This window comes from Coregonus clupeaformis, chromosome 30, assembly GCF_020615455.1.
Source record: "Coregonus clupeaformis isolate EN_2021a chromosome 30, ASM2061545v1, whole genome shotgun sequence".
Classification (NCBI taxonomy): domain Eukaryota; kingdom Metazoa; phylum Chordata; class Actinopteri; order Salmoniformes; family Salmonidae; genus Coregonus; species Coregonus clupeaformis.
Genome location: NC_059221.1, coordinates 50763312 through 50783683, shown reverse-complemented (window position 1 = coordinate 50783683; position 20372 = coordinate 50763312). Strand labels below are relative to the sequence as shown.

General features: G+C 50.6%; 1 protein-coding gene across 1 annotated transcript in view; it reads left to right on the top strand.

Annotated features, from left to right (window-relative positions):
• The window catches only part of LOC121546640 (filamin-A-like), a 140718-nt gene that overhangs the window by 75419 nt on the left and 44927 nt on the right, over window positions 1-20372 (top strand). The window contains exons 16-23 of the mRNA XM_045209653.1: window positions 4433-4556; window positions 6422-6582; window positions 6707-6797; window positions 6950-7237; window positions 9364-9476; window positions 9657-9806; window positions 9988-10306; window positions 10955-11128. Of these exons, the coding sequence (XP_045065588.1) occupies window positions 4433-4556; window positions 6422-6582; window positions 6707-6797; window positions 6950-7237; window positions 9364-9476; window positions 9657-9806; window positions 9988-10306; window positions 10955-11128 (1420 nt within the window). The remainder of the gene's footprint in view (window positions 1-4432; window positions 4557-6421; window positions 6583-6706; window positions 6798-6949; window positions 7238-9363; window positions 9477-9656; window positions 9807-9987; window positions 10307-10954; window positions 11129-20372) is intronic.

Sequence of the window (20372 nt, the reverse complement as noted above, 5' to 3'; positions counted from 1 at the left end):
GGACTTCAGCCCCCCCACCCACACTCTAAATGGGGACTTCAGCCCCCCCCACCCACACTCTAAATGGGGACTTCAGCCCCTCCCACCCACACTCTAAATGGGGACTTCAGCCCCTCCCACCCACACTCTAAATGGGGACTTCAGCCCCCCCCACCCACACTCTAAATGGGGACTTCAGCCCCTCCCACCCACACTCTAAATGGGGACTTCAGCCCCTCCCACCCACACTCTAAATGGGGACTTCAGCCCCCCCACCCACACTCTAAATGGGGACTTCAGCCCCTCCCACCCACACTCTAAATGGGGACTTCAGCCCCCCCACCCACACTCTAAATGGGGACTTCCAGCCCCCCCCCCCCACACTCTAAATGGGGACTTCAGCCCCCCCCACCCACACTCTAAATGGGGACTTCAGCCCCTCCCCCCACACTCTAAATGGGGACTTCAGCCCCCCCCACCCACACTCTAAATGGGGACTTCAGCCCCTCCCCCCACCCACACTCTAAATGGGGACTTCAGCCCCTCCCCCCACCCACACTCTAAATGGGGACTTCAGCCCCCCCACACTCTAAATGGGGACTTCAGCCCCCCCCACCCACACTCTAAATGGGGACTTCAGCCCCACCCCACCCACACTCTAAATGGGGACTTCAGCCCCCTCCCACCCACACTCTAAATGGGGACTTCAGCCCCCCCCACCCACACTCTAAATGGGGACTTCAGCCCCCCCCACCCACACTCTAAATGGGGACTTCAGCCCCCCCCCCACCCACACTCTAAATGGGGACTTCAGCCCCCCCCCCCACCCACACTCTAAATGGGGACTTCAGCCCCCCCCACACTCTAAATGGGGACTTCAGCCCCCCCCACCCACACTCTAAATGGGGACTTCAGCCCCCACCCACCCACACTCTAAATGGGGACTTCAGCCCCCCCCCACCCACACTCTAAATGGGGACTTCAGCCCCTCCCACCCACACTCTAAATGGGGACTTCAGCCCCCCCCACCCACACTCTAAATGGGGACTTCAGCCCCACCCACCCACACTCTAAATGGGGACTTCAGCCCCACCCACCCACACTCTAAATGGGGACTTCAGCCCCCCCCACCCACACTCTAAATGGGGACTTCAGCCCCCCCCCACACTCTAAATGGGGACTTCAGCCCCCCCCACACTCTAAATGGGGACTTCAGCCCCCCCACACTCTAAATGGGGACTTCAGCCCCCCCACCCACACTCTAAATGGGGACTTCAGCCCCCCCCACACTCTAAATGGGGACTTCAGCCCCCCCCACCCACACTCTAAATGGGGACTTCAGCCCCCCCACCCACACTCTAAATGGGGACTTCAGCCCCTCCCCCCACCCACACTCTAAATGGGGACTTCAGCCCCCCCACACTCTAAATGGGGACTTCAGCCCCTCCCCCCACCCACACTCTAAATGGGGACTTCAGCCCTCCCCCCACCCACACTCTAAATGGGGACTTCAGCCCCCCCCCCCACACTCTAAATGGGGACTTCAGCCCCCCCCCCACCCACACTCTAAATGGGGACTTCAGCCCCTCCCCCCACCCACACTCTAAATGGGGACTTCAGCCCCCCCCACACACTCTAAATGGGGACTTCAGCCCCCCCACACTCTAAATGGGGACTTCAGCCCCCCCACACTCTAAATGGGGACTTCAGCCCCTCCCACCCACACTCTAAATGGGGACTTCAGCCCTCCCCACCCACACTCTAAATGGGGACTTCAGCCCCCCCCACCCACACTCTAAATGGGGACTTCAGCCCCCCCACCCACACACTCTAAATGGGGACTTCAGCCCCCCCCCCCACCCACACTCTAAATGGGGACTTCAGCCCCCCCCCCACCCACAATCTAAATGGGGACTTCAGCCCCCCACACTCTAAATGGGGACTTCAGCCCCCCCCACCCACACTCTAAATGGGGACTTCAGCCCCACCCACCCACACTCTAAATGGGGACTTCAGCCCCTCCCACCCACACTCTAAATGTGGACTTCAGCCCCCCCCACCCACACTCTAAATGGGGACTTCAGCCCCCCCCACCCACACTCTAAATGGGGACTTCAGCCCCTCCCCACCCACACTCTAAATGGGGACTTCAGCCCCCCCCACACTCTAAATGGGGACTTCAGCCCCCCCCACACTCTAAATGGGGACTTCAGCCCCCCACACTCTAAATGGGGACTTCAGCCCCCCCCACACTCTAAATGGGGACTTCAGCCCCTCCCACCCACACTCTAAATGGGGACTTCAGCCCCCCCCACCCACACTCTAAATGGGGACTTCAGCCCCCCCCACACTCTAAATGGGGACTTCAGCCCCCCCCACACTCTAAATGGGGACTTCAGCCCCCCCCCACACTCTAAATGGGGACTTCAGCCCCCCCCCACCCACACTCTAAATGGGGACTTCAGCCCCTCCCCCCACCCACACTCTAAATGGGGACTTCAGCCCCTCCCACCCACACTCTAAATGGGGACTTCAGCCCCCCCCACACTCTAAATGGGGACTTCAGCCCTCCCCACCCACACTCTAAATGGGGACTTCAGCCCCTCCCACCCACACTCTAAATGGGGACTTCAGCCCCCCCCACCCACACTCTAAATGGGGACTTCAGCCCCTCCCCCCACCCACACTCTAAATGGGGACTTCAGCCCCTCCCCCACCCACACTCTAAATGGGGACTTCAGCCCCCCACACTCTAAATGGGGTCTTCAGCCCCCCCCACCCACACTCTAAATGGGGACTTCAGCCCCCCCCACCCACACTCTAAATGGGGACTTCAGCCCCTCCCCACCCACACTCTAAATGTGGACTTCAGCCACCCCCACCCACACTCTAAATGGGGACTTCAGCCCCACCCCACCCACACTCTAAATGGGGACTTCAGCCCCCCCCACCCACACTCTAAATGGGGACTTCAGCCCCCCCCACACTCTAAATGGGGACTTCAGCCCCCCCCACCCACACTCTAAATGGGGACTTCAGCCCCCCCACCCACACTCTAAATGGGGACTTCAGCCCCCCACACCTCTAAATGGGGACTTCAGCCCCCCCCACACTCTAAATGGGGACTTCAGCCCCCCCCACACTCTAAATGGGGACTTCAGCCCCCCCACACTCTAAATGGGGACTTCAGCCCCCCCCCCACACTCTAAATGGGGACTTCAGCCCCTCCCACCCACACTCTAAATGGGGACTTCAGCCCCCCCCACACTCTAAATGGGGACTTCAGCCCCCCCCACCCACACTCTAAATGGGGACTTCAGCCCCCCCCACCCACACTCTAAATGGGGACTTCAGCCCCCCCCCCCACCCACACTCTAAATGGGGACTTCAGCCCCCCCCCACCCACACTCTAAATGGGGACTTCAGCCCCCCCCACACTCTAAATGGGGACTTCAGCCCCTCCCCCACCCACACTCTAAAGGGGGACTTCAGCCCCCCCCACCCACACTCTAAATGGGGACTTCAGCCCCTCCCCACCCACACTCTAAATGGGGACTTCAGCCCCCCCCCCACCCACACTCTAAATGGGGACTTCAGCCCCCCCACCCACACTCTAAATGGGGACTTCAGCCCCCCCACACTCTAAATGGGGACTTCAGCCCCCCCCACCCACACTCTAAATGGGGACTTCAGCCCCCCCCCACCCACACTCTAAATGGGGACTTCAGCCCCCCCCACCCACACTCTAAATGGGGACTTCAGCCCCCACCCACACTCTAAATGGGGACTTCAGCCCCCCCCACCCACACTCTAAATGGGGACTTCAGCCCCCCCCCCACACTCTAAATGGGGACTTCAGCCCCCCCCACCCACACTCTAAATGGGGACTTCAGCCCCCCACCCACACTCTAAATGGGGACTTCAGCCCCCCCCACCCACTCTAAATGGGGACTTCAGCCCCCACCCACACTCTAAATGGGGACTTCAGCCCCCCCACCCCACACTCTAAATGGGGACTTCAGCCCCCCCCACACTCTAAATGGGGACTTCAGCCCCCCCACCACACTCTAAATGGGGACTTCAGCCCCCCCACCCACACTCTAAATGGGGACTTCAGCCCCCCACACTCTAAATGGGGACTTCCAGCCCCCCCCACCCACACTCTAAATGGGGACTTCAGCCCCCCCACCCACACTCTAAATGGGGACTTCAGCCCCCCCCACCCACACTCTAAATGGGGACTTCAGCCCCCCCACCCACACTTTAAATGGGGACTTCAGCCCCCCACCCACACTCTAAATGGGGACTTCAGCCCCCCCACCCACACACTCTAAATGGGGACTTCAGCCCCCCCACACTCTAAATGGGGACTTCAGCCTCACATACACACTGACTTACCTCTACACCCCCCCCAACATTGTCTTTCCTGATGGTTTTCTCATTGTGTGTGTAGATGACTATCGGGGCAGGCTGCCACCCTAACAAGGTGAAGGTGTCAGGTCCTGGTGTAGCTAAAACGGGTCTGAAGGCCTTTGAACCAACATCTTTCACTGTGGACTGTGCTGAGGCAGGACAAGGTAAGACTCACCCTACGCTCTGACTGTCACCCTACGCTCTGACTGTCACCCTACGCTCTGACTGTCACCCTACGCTCTGACTGTCACCCTACGCTCTGACTGTCACCCTACGCTCTGACTGTCACCCTACGCTCTGACTGTCACCCTACGCTCTGACTGTCACCCTACGCTCTGACTGTCACCCCTACGCTCTGACTGTCACCCCTACGCTCTGACTGTCACCCTACGCTCTGACTGTCACCCTCACGCTCTGACTGTCACCCTACGCCTCTGACTGTCACCCTACGCTCTGACTGTCACCCTACGCTCTGACTGTCACCCTCACGCTCTGACTGTCACCCTACGCTCCTGACTGTCACCCTACGCTCTGACTGTCACCCCTACGCTCTGACTGTCACCCTACGCTCTGACTGTTACGCTCTGACTGTTACGCTCTGACTGTTACGCTCTGACTGTTACGCTCTGACTGTTACGCTCGACTGTTACGCTCTGACTGTTACGCTCTGACTGTTACGCTACGCTCTGACTGACTGTTACGCTCACGCTCTGACTGTTACGCTACGCTCCTGACTGCTACGCTCTGACTGTTACGCTACGCTCTGACTGTTACGCACGCTCCTGACTGTTACGCTACGCTCTGACTGTTATGCTACGCTCTGACTGTTACGCTACGCTCTGACTGTCACGCTACGCTCTGACTGTTACGCTACGCTCTGACTGTCACGCTACGCTCTGACTGTTACGCTACGCTCTGACTGTCACGCTACGCTCTGACTGTCACGCTACGCTCTGACTGTTATGCTCTGACTGTTATGCTCTGACTGTTACGCTACGCTCTGACTGTTACGCTCTGACTGTTACGCTCTGACTGTTACGCTCTGACTGTTACGCTCTGACTGTTACGCTTCTGACTGTTACGCTACGCTCTGACTGTTACGCTCTGACTGTTACGCTACGCTCTGACTGTTACGCTCTGACTGTTACGCTACGCTCTGACTGTTACGCTCTGACTGTTACGCTACGCTCTGACTGTTACGCTCTGACTGTTACGCTACGCTCTGACTGTTACGCTCTGACTGTTACGCTCTGACTGTTACGCTACGCTCTGACTGTTACGCTCTGACTGTTACGCTACGCTCTGACTGTTACGCTCACGACTGTTACGCTACGCTCTGACTGTCACGCTACGCTCTGACTGTTACGCTACGCTCTGACTGTTACGCTCTGACTGTTACGCTACGCTCTGACTGTTACGCTCTGACTGTTACGCTACGCTCTGACTGTTACGCTCTGACTGTTACGCTCTGACTGTTACGCTCTGACTGTTACGCTCTGACTGTTACGCTACGCTCTGACTGTCACGCTACGCTCTGACTGTTACGCTCTGACTGTTACGCTACGCTCTGACTTACGCTCTGACTGTTACGCTACGCTCTGACTGTTACGCTACGCTCTGACTGTTACGCTACGCTGACTGTTACGCTACGCTCTGACTGTTACGCTACGCTCTGACTGTTACGCTACGCTCTGACTGTTACGCTACGCTAGTAGTGTAGTGCTCAGCATGCAGTGACCAGCTGGTAAGTGTCTTCACTGACATTTCCAACCTCTCCCTGACCCAGTCTGTAATACCTACATGTTTCAGACCACCATAGTCCCTGTAATGTAACAAAAATTAATGTGGAAAAAGTCAAGGGGTCTGAATACTTTCCGAATGCACTGTAAAAATCTTGTCAAATTATTCCTCCGAATGAAGGTCCATACGCTAAATCGCCCCACTGTCTTCCGGTTCAATCTCACTGGTATCTTTGCCATATCATTGTCCAGCTGATATCTGTGTGTGTGTGTGTGTGTGTGTGCCCCAGGGGACATCAGTATAGGTATAAAGTGCTCTCCAGGTGTGGTGGGACCGGCAGAGGCAGACATCGACTTCGACATCATCAGAAACGACAACGACACGTTTACCGTTAAATACACCCCGCCAGGTGCTGGTAGTTACACCATCATGGTGCTGTTCGCTGACCAGGTGGGTAGAGTCTGTGTGTATATATATATATATATATATATATACAGTAGTCCAGCGCCTGTTAATATTTTGGATGTCTTCTTCCTTGATAGTGTTTTTGTGACACCTCTCCTCTGTGTTCCAGACCATCCCCATGACTCCCATCAGGATCAAAGTTGACCCGTCACACGACGCCAGCAAGGTCAAGGCTGAGGGACCAGGACTCAACCGCAGTGGTGAGACACACACACACTACCCTGCACACGCTAAACACGCATACACTGTTTTAAGTGAAAAGTTGGGGCTGGTCAAAAGCCGCGAAAGACAGGAAGTAATTATTAGCCTAATCCTTCCTTGGTCTCCTCCCTCTCACTCCTAACCTCTCCAGGTGTGGAGTTGACCAAGCCGACCCACTTCACAGTAAACACCAAGGCTGCAGGTAAAGCCAAGCTGGACGCTGTGTTCTCCGGCCCGGCTAAAGGAGAGGCAGTTAAGGACGTTGAGATCATCAACAACCACGACAACACCCACACGGTCAAGTACACCCCCGTCCAGCAGGGCCCTCTGGGAGTGGCCGTCACCTACGGAGGAGATTCTGTTCCCAAGAGTCCCTTCTCCATCCCTGTGGCGCCAAGCCTTGACCTCAGCAAGATACAAGTGGATGGACTGGGAGACAGTATGTACACGAAACAGTAAAGTATATAGTATAGATAGATAGTGATATAGTATCTATAGTATGTAGTGTAGATGGTGATATAGTATCTATAGTATGTAGTGTAGATGGTGATATAGTATCTATAGTATGTAGTGTAGATGGTGATATAGTATCTATAGTATGTAGTGTAGATGGTGATATAGTATCTATAGTATGTAGTGTAGATGGTGATATACACTGCTCAAAAAAAAAAAGGGAACACTAAAATAACACATCCTAGATCTGAATGAATGAAATAATCTTATTAAATACTTTTTTCTTTGAATGTGCTGACAACAAAATCACACAAAAATTATCAATGGAAATCAAATGTATCAACCCATGGAGGTCTGGATTTGGAGTCACACTCAAAATTAAAGTGGAAAACCACACTACAGGCTGATCCAACTTTGATGTAATGTCCTTAAAACAAGTCAAAATGAGGCTCAGTAGTGTGTGTGGCCTCCACGTGCCTGTATGACCTCCCTACAATGCCTGGGCATGCTCCTGATGAGGTGGCGGATGGTCTCCTGAGGGATCTCCTCCCAGACCTGGACTAAAGCATCCGCCAACTCCTGGACAGTCTGTGGTGCAACGTGGCGTTGGTGGATGGAGCGAGACATGATGTCCCAGATGTGCTCAAATGGATTCAGGTCTGGGGAACGGGCGGTTCAGTCCATAGCATCAATGCCTTCCTCTTGCAGGAACTGCTGACACACTCCAGCCACATGAGGTCTAGCATTGTCTTGCATTAGGAGGAACCCAGGGCCAACCGCACCAGCATATGGTCTCACAAGGGGTCTGAGGATCTCATCTCGGTACCTAATGGCAGTCAGGCTACCTCTGGCGAGCACATGGAGGGCTGTGCGGCTCCCCAAAGAAATGCCACCCCACACCATGACTGACCCACCGCCAAACCGGTCATGCTGGAGGATGTTGCAGGCAGCAGAACGTTCTCCACGGCGTCTCCAGACTCTGTCACGTCTGTCACATGTGCTCAGTGTGAACCTGCTTTCATCTGTGAAGAGCACAGGGCGCCAGTGGCGAATTTGCCAATCTTGGTGTTCTCTGGCAAATGCCAAACGTCCTGCACGGTGTTGGGCTGTAAGCACAACCCCCACCTGTGGACGTCCGGCCCTCATACCACCCTCATGGAGTCTGTTTCTGACCGTTTGAGCAGACACATGCACATTTGTGGCCTGCTGGAGGTCATTTTGCAGGGCTCTGGCAGTGCTCCTCCTTGCACAAAGGCGGAGGTAGGAGTCCTGCTGCTGGGTTCTTGCCCTCCTACGGCCTCCTCCACGTCTCCTGATGTACTGGCCTGTCTCCTGGTAGCGCCTCCATGCTCTGGACACTACGCTGACAGACACAGCAAACCTTCTTGCCACAGCTCGCATTGATGTGCCATCCTGGATGAGCTGCACTACCTGAGCCACTTGTGTGGGTTGTAGACTCCGTCTCATGCTACCACTAGAGTGAAAGCACCGCCAGCATTCAAAAGTGACCAAAACATCAGCCAGGAAGCATAGGAACTGAGAAGTGGTCTGTGGTCACCACCTGCAAAACCAGTCCTTTATTGGGGGTGTCTTGCTAATTGCCTATAATTTCCACCTGTTGTCTATTCCATTTGCACAACAGCATGTGACATTTATTGTCAATCAGTGTTGCTTCCTAAGTGGACAGTTTGATTTCACAGAAGTGTGATTGACTTGGAGTTACATTGTGTTGTTTAAGTGTTCCCTTAATTTTTTTGAGCAGTGTGTGTGTATGTATGTGTGTATATGTATGTATGTATGTATGTATGTGTATATATATATATATATATATATATATATGCTACTATCTACACTACATACTGTATATACTATATCACTACTATCTACCCTGCTATACTGCCGTCTACCCTGCTATACTGCCGTCTACCCTGCTATACTGCCGTCTAGCAGCCTGGAGACAGTTTTTATCTTCCCTCTCTTTCTGTTTATCCATAACAGTTTTATCCCAGCTTGCCCCTTTTTTAAAAACATTTCAGTAACTTAGCAGACCGTCTTATCATTGCAGTAAAGTTGAATGGTTTCTAAGCATTCTCTCTTCCTGTCTCTCTGTAGAGATAACGGTGGGTAAGGACCAGGAAGTGACCGTGAAGTCCAAGGGAGCAGGAGGTCAGGGGAAGGTGGCGGCTAAGGTTACAGGGCCCGCTGGGAAACCGGTCACCTGCAAGGTAGGAAAATCAATTAATCAACCAACCATTCACGGTCACCAGCAAGGTACTGAGATTGATTGATTTGCACTGTTTCAACACAGTTATTTATCCCAACTCTATGTTCATTGTTTAACACTTTGGCCTCAAACTATTTATGAAATGTGCTATACAAATAAAAGTAATAATATAATTATTCAGGTGGAAGCGGGGCTTAAACCAGAGACCAGTCAGGTGAAGTTTATCCCTCGAGAAGCGGGGCCATACCAGGTGGAGCTGACCTATGACGGCGCTCCGATCCCAGGATCCCCTTTCAAACCCACCGCCTACCCCCCCACTGATGCCACCAAGGTAAACCTGACCCCTGACCCCTGACCCCTGACCCCTAACCCCTAACCCTAGTTCAAATGACTTGAGCTTTGACTAGACCTTTAATATCAAAACAAATCCAAGTTTATTTGTCATATGCACAGGATACAGCGTAGTGTTCACAGTACAATTAATTACTTCCTGTTCCCCCCCTATCTGTCAGGTGAAGTGTTCTGGCCCAGGGTTGGAGCGTGCCAAGATGGGAGAGACAGGGGAGTTTGTGGTGGACTGTACCAACGCGGGTCCGGCTGAGCTGACCATAGAGATCATCAGTGACAGCGGGACAGAGGCAGAGGTCCACATCCAGGACAATGGAGACGGAACCTACACCATCACCTACATCCCCCTGTGCCCCGGCTCATACACCCTCACCATCCGCTATGGGGGGCAGGATGTACCCAACTTCCCCGCCCGCCTCACCGTGGAGCCGGCCGTCGACGCCAGCGGAATCCGCGTGTTCGGACCGGGAGTGGAGGGCAAAGGTCAGAGTTTGTTCTTGCTGTATGTTCTGTGTTCTAGGCGTCAAGGTTATTATAGTTTTGTGGTTTTATATTAATTTGTATTTCTATTATTTTTATTTGTAGTTTAGTTTGTTATTTTCAGAACTGATTTGTTAGTTTTAGTGTTATACAAATATTTCTTTCATTTTCTTATCTTATTTAGTTTTAGTGTTCGGGACAGAACGTATGGTGGCCTTTGGCTAGGGTAGCTACTTAGTGGATTTCTTCCCTGTTAGCTAGTGATAGATGCTCAAGATAGGCCTATTTGAAACATCGCTATCTCCTGGCAGCATTTTATAAAAATTAAAATAAGCTCACACTAAACATAATTCATGATGGTTGTTATTTTATTTTAATTAGTTTTGGATTCAAAGATAATGGTTTTAGTTTTTCAAATGGGTTTGTTAAATATTTTATTTCAGTTTGCTAAATTGTTTTTTCATGATTAGTTTTCGTTATAGTTTTCATTGTATATAATAACCTTGCTAGGCGTGTTCTTAGCCTGTGTTTTGTGTTCTAGGCATGTTCTTGGCCTGTGCTCTAGATGTGTTCTTAGCCTGTGTTTTGTGTTCTAGGCGTGTTCTTGGCCTGTGCTCTAGATGTGTTCTTAGCCTGTGTTTTGTGTTCTAGGCGTGTTCCGCGAGGCGACCACAGACTTCACGGTAGACGCCCGAGCTCTGAACCAGACGGGAGGGAACCACATCAAGACAGTGATCCAGAACCCATCTGGAGCCGTTACCGACGCTGTCATCACCGACCGCTGTGACGGAACCTACAACGTAGAGTACACTCCCTACGAAGAGGGTGAGTTAGTACGCTACCTAGTACTCTCCCTATGAAGAGGGTGAGTTAGCACGCTATCTAGTACTCTCCCTATGAAGAGGGTGAGTTAGTACGCTATCTAGTACTCTCCCTACGAAGAGGGTGAGTTAGCACGCTATCTAGTACTCTCCCTATGAAGAGGGTGAGTTAGTACGCTATCTAGTACTCTCCCTACGAAGAGGGTGAGTTAGTACGCTATCTAGTACACTCCCTACGAAGAGGGTGAGTTAGTACGCTATCTAGTACTCTCCCTACGAAGAGGGTGAGTTAGTACGCTATCTAGTACACTCCCTACGAAGAGGGTGAGTTAGTACGCTATCTAGTACACTCCCTATGAAGAGGGTGAGTTAGTACACTATCTAGTACGCTACCTAGTACACTCCCTACGAAGAGGGTGAGTTAGTACGCTACCTAGTACTCTCCCTACGAAGAGGGTGAGTTAGTACACTACCTAGTACACTCCCTATGAAGAGGGTGAGTTAGTACGCTATCTAGTACACTCCCTACGAAGAGGGTGAGTTAGTACGCTACCTAGTACACTCCCTATGAAGAGGGTGAGTTAGTACACTATCTAGTACGCTACCTAGTACACTCCCTACGAAGAGGGTGAGTTAGTACGCTACCTAGTACTCTCCCTACGAAGAGGGTGAGTTAGTACACTACCTAGTACACTCCCTATGAAGAGGGTGAGTTAGTACGCTATCTAGTACACTCCCTACGAAGAGGGTGAGTTAGTACGCTACCTAGTACTCTCCCTACGAAGAGGGTGAGTTAGTACACTACCTAGTACACTCCCTACGAAGAGGGTGAGTTAGTACGCTATCTAGTACTCTCCCTATGAAGATGGTGAGTTAGTACGCTATCTAGTACACTCCCTACGAATAGGGTGAGTTAGTACGCTATCTAGTACACTCCCTACGAAGAGGGTGAGTTAGTACGCTATCTAGTACACTACCTACGAAGAGGGTGAGTTAGTACGCTATCTAGTACTCTCCCTATGAAGAGGGTGAGTTAGTACGCTATCTAGTACACTCCCTACGAAGAGGGTGAGTTAGTACGCTATCTAGTACACTCCCTAGTACACTCCCTACGAAGAGGGTGAGTTAGTACGCTATCTAGTACACTCCCTACGAAGAGGGTGAGTTAGTACGCTATCTAGTACTCTCCCTATGAAGATGGTGAGTTAGTACGCTATCTAGTACACTCCGTACGAAGAGGGTGAGTTAGTACGCTATCTAGTACGCTATCTAGTACACTCCCTACGAAGAGGGTGAGTTAGTACGCTATCTAGTACACTCCCTACGAAGAGGGTGAGTTAGTACGCTATCTAGTACACTCCCTATGAAGAGGGTGAGTTAGTACGCTATCTAGTACACTACCTAGTACACTCCCTATGAAGAGGGTGAGTTAGTACGCTATCTAGTACTCTCCCTATGAAGAGGGTGAGTTAGTACGCTATCTAGTACACTCCCTACGAAGAGGGTGAGTTAGTACGCTATCTAGTACGCTATCTAGTACACTCCCCTACGAAGAGGGGGACTTAGTACGCTATCTAGTACACTCCCTACGAAGAGGGTGAGTTAGTACGCTATCTAGTACACTCCTACGAAGAGGGTGAGTTAGTACACTACCTAGTACACTCCCTATGAAGAGGGTGAGTTAGTACGCTATCTAGTACACTCCCTAGTACACTCCCCTACGAAGAGGGTGAGTTAGTACGCTACCTAGTACTCTCCCTACGAAGAGGGTGAGTTAGTACGCTACCTAGTACACTCCCTATGAAGAGGGTGAGTTAGTACGCTATCTAGTACACTCCCTACGAAGAGGGTGAGTTGGTGCTACCAGTACACTCCTATTGTACGCTATCCTACTCCCTACGAAGAGGGTGAGTTAGTACGCTATCTAGTACTCTCCCTACGAAGAGGGTGAGTTAGTACGCCATCTAGTACACTCCCTAGTACACTCTCCCTAAGAGGGTGAGTTAGTACGCTATCTAGTAGTACCTCCCTACGAAGAGGGTGAGTTAGTACGCTACCAGTACACTCCCTATGAAGAGGGTGAGTTAGTACGCTATCTAGTACACTCCCTACGAAGAGGGTGAGTTAGTACGCTACCTAGTACTCTCCCTACGAAGAGGGTGAGTTAGTACGCTATCTAGTACTCTCCCTACGAAGAGGGTGAGTTAGTACGCTATCTAGTACACTCCCTACGAAGAGGGTGAGTTAGCACGCTATCTAGTACACTCCCTACGAAGAGGGTGAGTTAGTATGCTATCTAGTACACTCCTACATCTAGTACACTCCCCTACGAAGAGGGTGAGTTAGTACGCTACCTAGTACACTCCCTACGAAGAGGGTGAGTTAGTACGCTATCTAGTACCTCCCCTACGAAGAGGGTGAGTTAGTACGCTATCTAGTACACTCCCTACGAAGAGGGTGAGTTAGTACGCTATCCAGTACTCTCCCTATGAAGAGGGTGAGTTAGTACGCTATCTAGTACTCTCCTACGAAGAGGGTGAGTTAGTACGCTACCTAGTACACTCCCTACGAAGAGGGTGAGTTAGTACCGCTATCTAGTACACTCCCTACGAAGAGGGTGAGTTAGTACGCTATCTAGTAAACTCCCTACGAAGAGGGTGAGTTAGTACGCTATCTAGTACACTCCCGTCCGAAGAGGGTGAGTTAGTACGCTACCTAGTACACTCCCTACGAAGAGGGTGAGTTAGTACTGCTATCTAGTACACTCCCTACGAAGAGGGTGAGTTAGTACGCTATCTAGTACTCTCCCTACGAAGAGGGTGAGTTAGTACGCTATCTAGTACTCTCCCTATGAAGAGGGTGAGTTAGTACGCTATCTAGTACACTCCCTAGTACACTCCCTACGAAGAGGGTGAGTTAGTACGCTATCTAGTACACTCCCTACGAAGAGGGTGAGTTAGTACGCTATCTAGTACTCTCCCTACGAAGAGGGTGAGTTAGTACGCTATCTAGTACTCTCCCTATGAAGAGGGTGAGTTAGTGCTATCTAGTACACTCCCTATGAAGAGGGTGAGTTAGTACGCTACCTAGTACACTCCTACGAAGAGGGTGAGTTAGTACGCTACCTAGTACACTCCCTAGAAGAGGGTGAGTTAGTACACTATCTAGTACACTACCTAGTACACTCCCCTACGAAGAGGGTGAGTTAGTACGCTACCTAGTACTCTCCCTACGAAGAGGGTGAGTTAGTACACTACCTAGTACACTCCTATGAAGAGGGTGAGTTAGTACGCTATCTAGTACTCTCCCTACGAAGAGGGTGAGTTAGTACGCTACCTAGTACTCTCCCTACGAAGAGGGTGAGTTAGTACGCTACCTAGTACACTCCCTACGAAGAGGGTGAGTTAGTACGCTATCTAGTACTCTCCCTACGAAGATGGTGAGTTAGTACGCTACCTAGTACACTCCCACGAAGAGGTGAGTTAGTACGCTATCTAGTACACTCCCTATGAAGAGGGTGAGTTAGTACGCTATCTAGTACACTCCCTACGAAGAGGGTGAGTTAGTACGCTATCTAGTACTCTCCCTACGAAGAGGTGAGTTAGTACGCTATCTAGTACACCCCTACGAAGAGGGTGAGTTAGTACGCTATCTAGTACACTCCTACGGAGGGTGAGTTAGTACGCTATCTAGTATACTCCCTACGAAGAGGGGTGAGTTAGTACGCTACCTAGTACACTCCCTACGAAGAGGGTGAGTTAGTACGCTATCTCAGTACTCTCCCTAGAAGAGGGTGAGTTAGTACGCTATCTAGTACACTCCCTACGAAGAGGGTGAGTTAGTACGCTATCTAGTACCTCCCTACGGTGAGTTAGTACGCTATCTAGTACACTCCCTACGAAGAGGGTGAGTTAGTACGCTATCTAGTACACTCCCTACGAAGAGGGTGAGTTAGTACACTATCTAGTACACTCCCTACGAAGAGGGTGAGTTAGTACGCTATCTAGTACACTCCCTACGAAGAGGGTGAGTTAGTCCGCTACCTAGTACACTCCTACGAAGAGGGTGAGTTAGTACGCTATCTAGTACACTCCCCTACGAAGAGGGTGAGTTAGTACGCTATCTAGTACACTCCCTGCGAAGAGGGTGAGTTAGTACGCTATCTAGTACACTCCCTATGAAGAGGGTGAGTTAGTACGCTATCTAGTACACTACCTAGTACACTCCCTATGAAGAGGGTGAGTTAGTACGCTATCTAGTACTCTCCCTACGAAGAGGGTGAGTTAGTACGCTATCTAGTACACTCCGTACGAAGAGGGTGAGTTAGTACGCTATCTAGTACACTCCCTACGAAGAGGGTGAGTTAGTACACTATCTAGTACACTCCCCTACGAAGAGGGTGAGTTAGTACGCTATCTAGTACACTCCTAGTACACTCCCTACGAAGAGGGTGAGTTAGTACGCTATCTAGTACTCTCCCTACGAAGAGGGTGAGTTAGTACGCTATCTAGTACACTACCTAGTACACTCCCTACGAAGAGGGTGAGTTAGTACGCTATCTAGTACTCTCCCTACGAAGAGGGTGAGTTAGTACGCTATCTAGTACACTCCCTACGAAGAGGGTGAGTTAGTACGCTATCTAGTACACTCCCTAGTACACTCCCTACGAAGAGGGTGAGTTAGTACGCTATCTAGTACACTCCCTACGAAGAGGGTGAGTTAGTACGCTATCTAGTACTCTCCCTACGAAGAGGGTGAGTTAGTACGCTATCTAGTACACTCCCTACGAAGAGGGTGAGTTAGTACGCTATCTAGTACACTCTACTGAAGAGGGTGAGTTAGTACGCTATCTAGTACACTCCCTACGAAGAGGGTGAGTTAGTACGCTATCTAGTACACTCCCTACGAAGAGGGTGAGTTAGTACGCTATCTAGTACTCTCCCTACGAAGAGGGTGAGTTAGTACGCTATCTAGTACTCTCCCTACGAAGAGGGTGAGTTAGCACGCTATCTAGTACTCTCCCTACGAAGAGGGTGAGTTAGTACGCTATCTAGTACACTCCTATGAAGAGGGTGAGTTAGTACGCTATCTAGTACACTCCCTACGAAGAGGGTGAGTTAGTACGCTATCTAGTACACTCCCTACGAAGAGGGTGAGTTAGTACGCTATCTAGTACACTCCCTACGAAGAGGGTGAGTTAGTACGCTATCTAGTACACTCCCTACGAAGAGGGTGAGTTAGTACGCTATCTAGTACACTCCCTGTACGAAGAGGGTGAGTTAGTACGCTATCTAGTACACTCCCTACGAAGAGGGTGAGTTAGTACGCTATCTAGTACTCTCCCTACGAAGAGGGTGAGTTAGTACGCTATCTAGTACACTCCCTACGAAGAGGGTGAGTTAGTACGCTATCTAGTACACTCCCCTCCTACGAAGAGGGTGAGTTAGTACCTACTCCCTAGTACACTCCCTACGAAGAGGGTGAGTTAGTACGCTATCTAGTACACTCCCTACGAAGAGGGTGAGTTAGTACGCTACCTAGTACCTCCCCTACGAAGAGGGTGAGTTAGTACGCTATCAGTACTCTCCCTACGAAGAGGGTGAGTTAGTACGCTACCTAGTACACTCCCCTATGAAGAGGGTGAGTTAGTACGCTATCTAGTACACTCCCTACGAAGAGGGTGAGTTAGTACGCTATCTAGTACACTCCCTATGAAGAGGGTGAGTTAGTACGCTATCTAGTACACTCCACTCCCTACGAAGAGGGTGAGTTAGTACGCTACCTAGTACACTCCTACGAAGAGGGTGAGTTAGTACGCTATCTAGTACACTCCCTACGAAGAGGGTGAGTTAGTACGCTATCTAGTACTCTCCCTATGAAGAGGGTGAGTTAGTACGCTATCTAGTACTCCCTACGAAGAGGGTGAGTTAGTACGCTATCTAGTACACTCCCTATGAAGAGGGTGAGTTAGTACGCTATCTAGTACACTCCCTACGAAGAGGGTGAGTTAGTACGCTATCTAGTACACTCCCTACGAAGAGGGTGAGTTAGTACGCTATCTAGTACTCTCCCTACGAAGAGGGTGAGTTAGTACGCTACCTAGTACACTCCCTACGAAGAGGGTGAGTTAGTACGCTATCTAGTACTCTCCCTACGAAGAGGGTGAGTTAGTACGCTATCTAGTACACTCCCTACGAAGAGGGTGAGTTAGTACGCTATCTAGTACCCTCCTACGAAGAGGGTGAGTTAGTCGCTATCTAGTACTCTCCCTACGAAGAGGGTGAGTTAGTACGCTATCTAGTACACTCCCCTACGAAGAGGGTGAGTTAGTACGCTATCTAGTACACTCCCTACGAAGAGGGTGAGTTAGTACGCTACCTAGTACACTCCCTACGAAGAGGGTGAGTTAGTACGCTATCTAGTACACTCCCTACGAAGAGGGTGAGTTAGTACGCTATCTAGTACACTCCTACGAAGAGGGTGAGTTAGCACGCTATCTAGTACACTCCCTACGAAGAGGGTGAGTTAGTACGCTATCTAGTACACTCCCTACGAAGAGGGTGAGTTAGTACGCTATCTAGTACACTCCCTATGAAGAGGGTGAGTTAGTACGCTATCTAGTACACTCCCCTACGAAGAGGGTGAGTTAGCACGCTATCTAGTACACTCCCTAGAAGAGAGTTCCCCTACGAAGAGGGTGAGTTAGTACGCTATCTAGTACACTCCTACGAAGAGGGTGAGTTAGTACGCTATCTAGTACACTCCCTACGAAGAGGGTGAGTTAGTACGCTATCTAGTACACTCCCCTACGAAGAGGGTGAGTTAGTACGCTCACCTAGTACACTCCCTACGAAGAGGGTGAGTTAGCACGCTATCTAGTACTCTCCCTACGAAGAGGGTGAGTTAGCACGCTATCTAGTACTCTCCCTACGAAGAGGGTGAGTTAGTACGCTATCTAGTACTCTCCCTATGAAGAGGGTGAGTTAGTACGCTATCTAGTACACTCCTACGAAGAGGGTGAGTTAGTACGCTATCTAGTACACTCCCTACGAAGAGGGTGAGTTAGTACGCTACTCTAGTACACTCCCTACGAAGAGGGTGAGTTAGTACGCTATCTAGTACACTCCCTACGAAGAGGGTGAGTTAGTACGCTATCTAGTACTCTCCCTACGAAGAGGGTGAGTTAGTACGCTATCTAGTACTCTCATATCTCTCCCTACGAAGAGGGTGAGTTAGTACGCTATCTAGTACACTCCCTACGAAGAGGGTGAGTTAGTACGCTACCTAGTACTCTCCCTACGAAGAGGGTGAGTTAGTACGCTATCTAGTACTCTCCCTACGAAGAGGGTGAGTTAGTACGCTACCTAGTACACTCCCTATGAAGAGGGTGAGTTAGTACGCTATCTAGTACTCTCCCTACGAAGAGGGTGAGTTAGTACGCTATCTAGTACACTCCCTACGAAGAGGGTGAGTTAGTACGCTACCTAGTACACTCCCTACGAAGAGGGTGAGTTAGTACGCTATCTAGTACACTCCCTACGAAGAGGGTGAGTTAGTACGCTACCTAGTACACTCCCTACGAAGAGGGTGAGTTAGTACGCTATCTAGTACTCTCCCCTACGAAGAGGGTGAGTTAGTACGCTACCTAGTACACTCCCTATCCTCCCCTACGAAGAGGGTGAGTTAGTACGCTATCTAGTACACTCCCTACGAAGAGGGTGAGTTAGTACGCTATCTAGTACACTCCCTAGTACACTCCCTACGAAGAGGGTGAGTTAGTACGCTATCTAGTACACTCCCTACGAAGAGGGTGAGTTAGTACGCTATCTAGTACTCTCCCTACGAAGAGGGTGAGTTAGTACGCTACCTAGTACTCTCCCTACGAAGAGGGTGAGCTAGTACGCTATCTAGTACACTCCCTACCAAGAGGGTGAGTTAGTACGCTATCTAGTACACTCCCTACGAAGAGGGTGAGTTAGTACGCTATCTAGTACACTCCCTACGAAGAGGGTGAGTTAGTACGCTATCTAGTACACTCCCTAGTACACTCCCTACGAAGAGGGTGAGTTAGTACGCTATCTAGTACACTACCTAGTACACTCCCTACGAAGAGGGTGAGTTAGTACGCTATCTAGTACACTCCCTACGAAGAGGGTGAGTTAGTACGCTATCTAGTACACTCCCTACGAAGAGGGTGAGTTAGTACGCTATCTAGTACACTCCCTAGTACACTCCCTACGAAGAGGGTGAGTTAGTACGCTATCTAGTACTCTCCCTACGAAGAGGGTGAGTTAGTACACTATCTAGTACGCTATCTAGTACACTCCCTACGAAGAGGGTGAGTTAGTACGCTATCTAGTACACTCCCTAGTACACTCCCTACGAAGAGGGTGAGTTAGTACGCTATCTAGTACACTCCCTAGTACACTCCCTACGAAGAGGGTGAGTTAGTACGCTATCTAGTACTCTCCCTACGAAGAGGGTGAGTTAGTACGCTATCTAGTACACTCCCTACGAAGAGGGTGAGTTAGTACACTATCTAGTACGCTATCTAGTACACTCCCTACGAAGAGGGTGAGTTAGTACGCTATCTAGTACACTCCCTACGAAGAGGGTGAGTTAGTACGCTATCTAGTACACTCCCTATGAAGAGGGTGAGTTAGTACGCTATCTAGTACACTCCCTACGAAGAGGGTGAGTTAGTACGCTATCTAGTACACTCCCTATGAAGAGGGTGAGTTAGTACGCTATCTAGTACACTCCCTATGAAGAGGGTGAGTTAGTACGCTATCTAGTACACTCCCTACGAAGAGGGTGAGTTAGTACGCTATCTAGTACTCTCCCTACGAAGAGGGTGAGTTAGTACGCTACCTAGTACACTCCCTACGAAGAGGGTGAGTTAGTACACTATCTAGTACGCTATCTAGTACACTCCCTACGAAGAGGGTGAGTTAGTACGCTATCTATTACACTCCCTACGAAGAGGGTGAGTTAGTACGCTATCTAGTACACTCCCTACGAAGAGGGTGAGTTAGTACGCTACCTAGTACACTCCCTACGAAGAGGGTGAGTTAGTACACTATCTAGTACGCTATCTAGTACACTCCCTACGAAGAGGGTGAGTTAGTACGCTATCTAGTACTCTCCCTATGAAGAGGGTGAGTTAGTACACTACCTAGTACACTCCCTATGAAGAGGGTGAGTTAGTACGCTATCTAGTACACTCCCTATGAAGAGGGTGAGTTAGT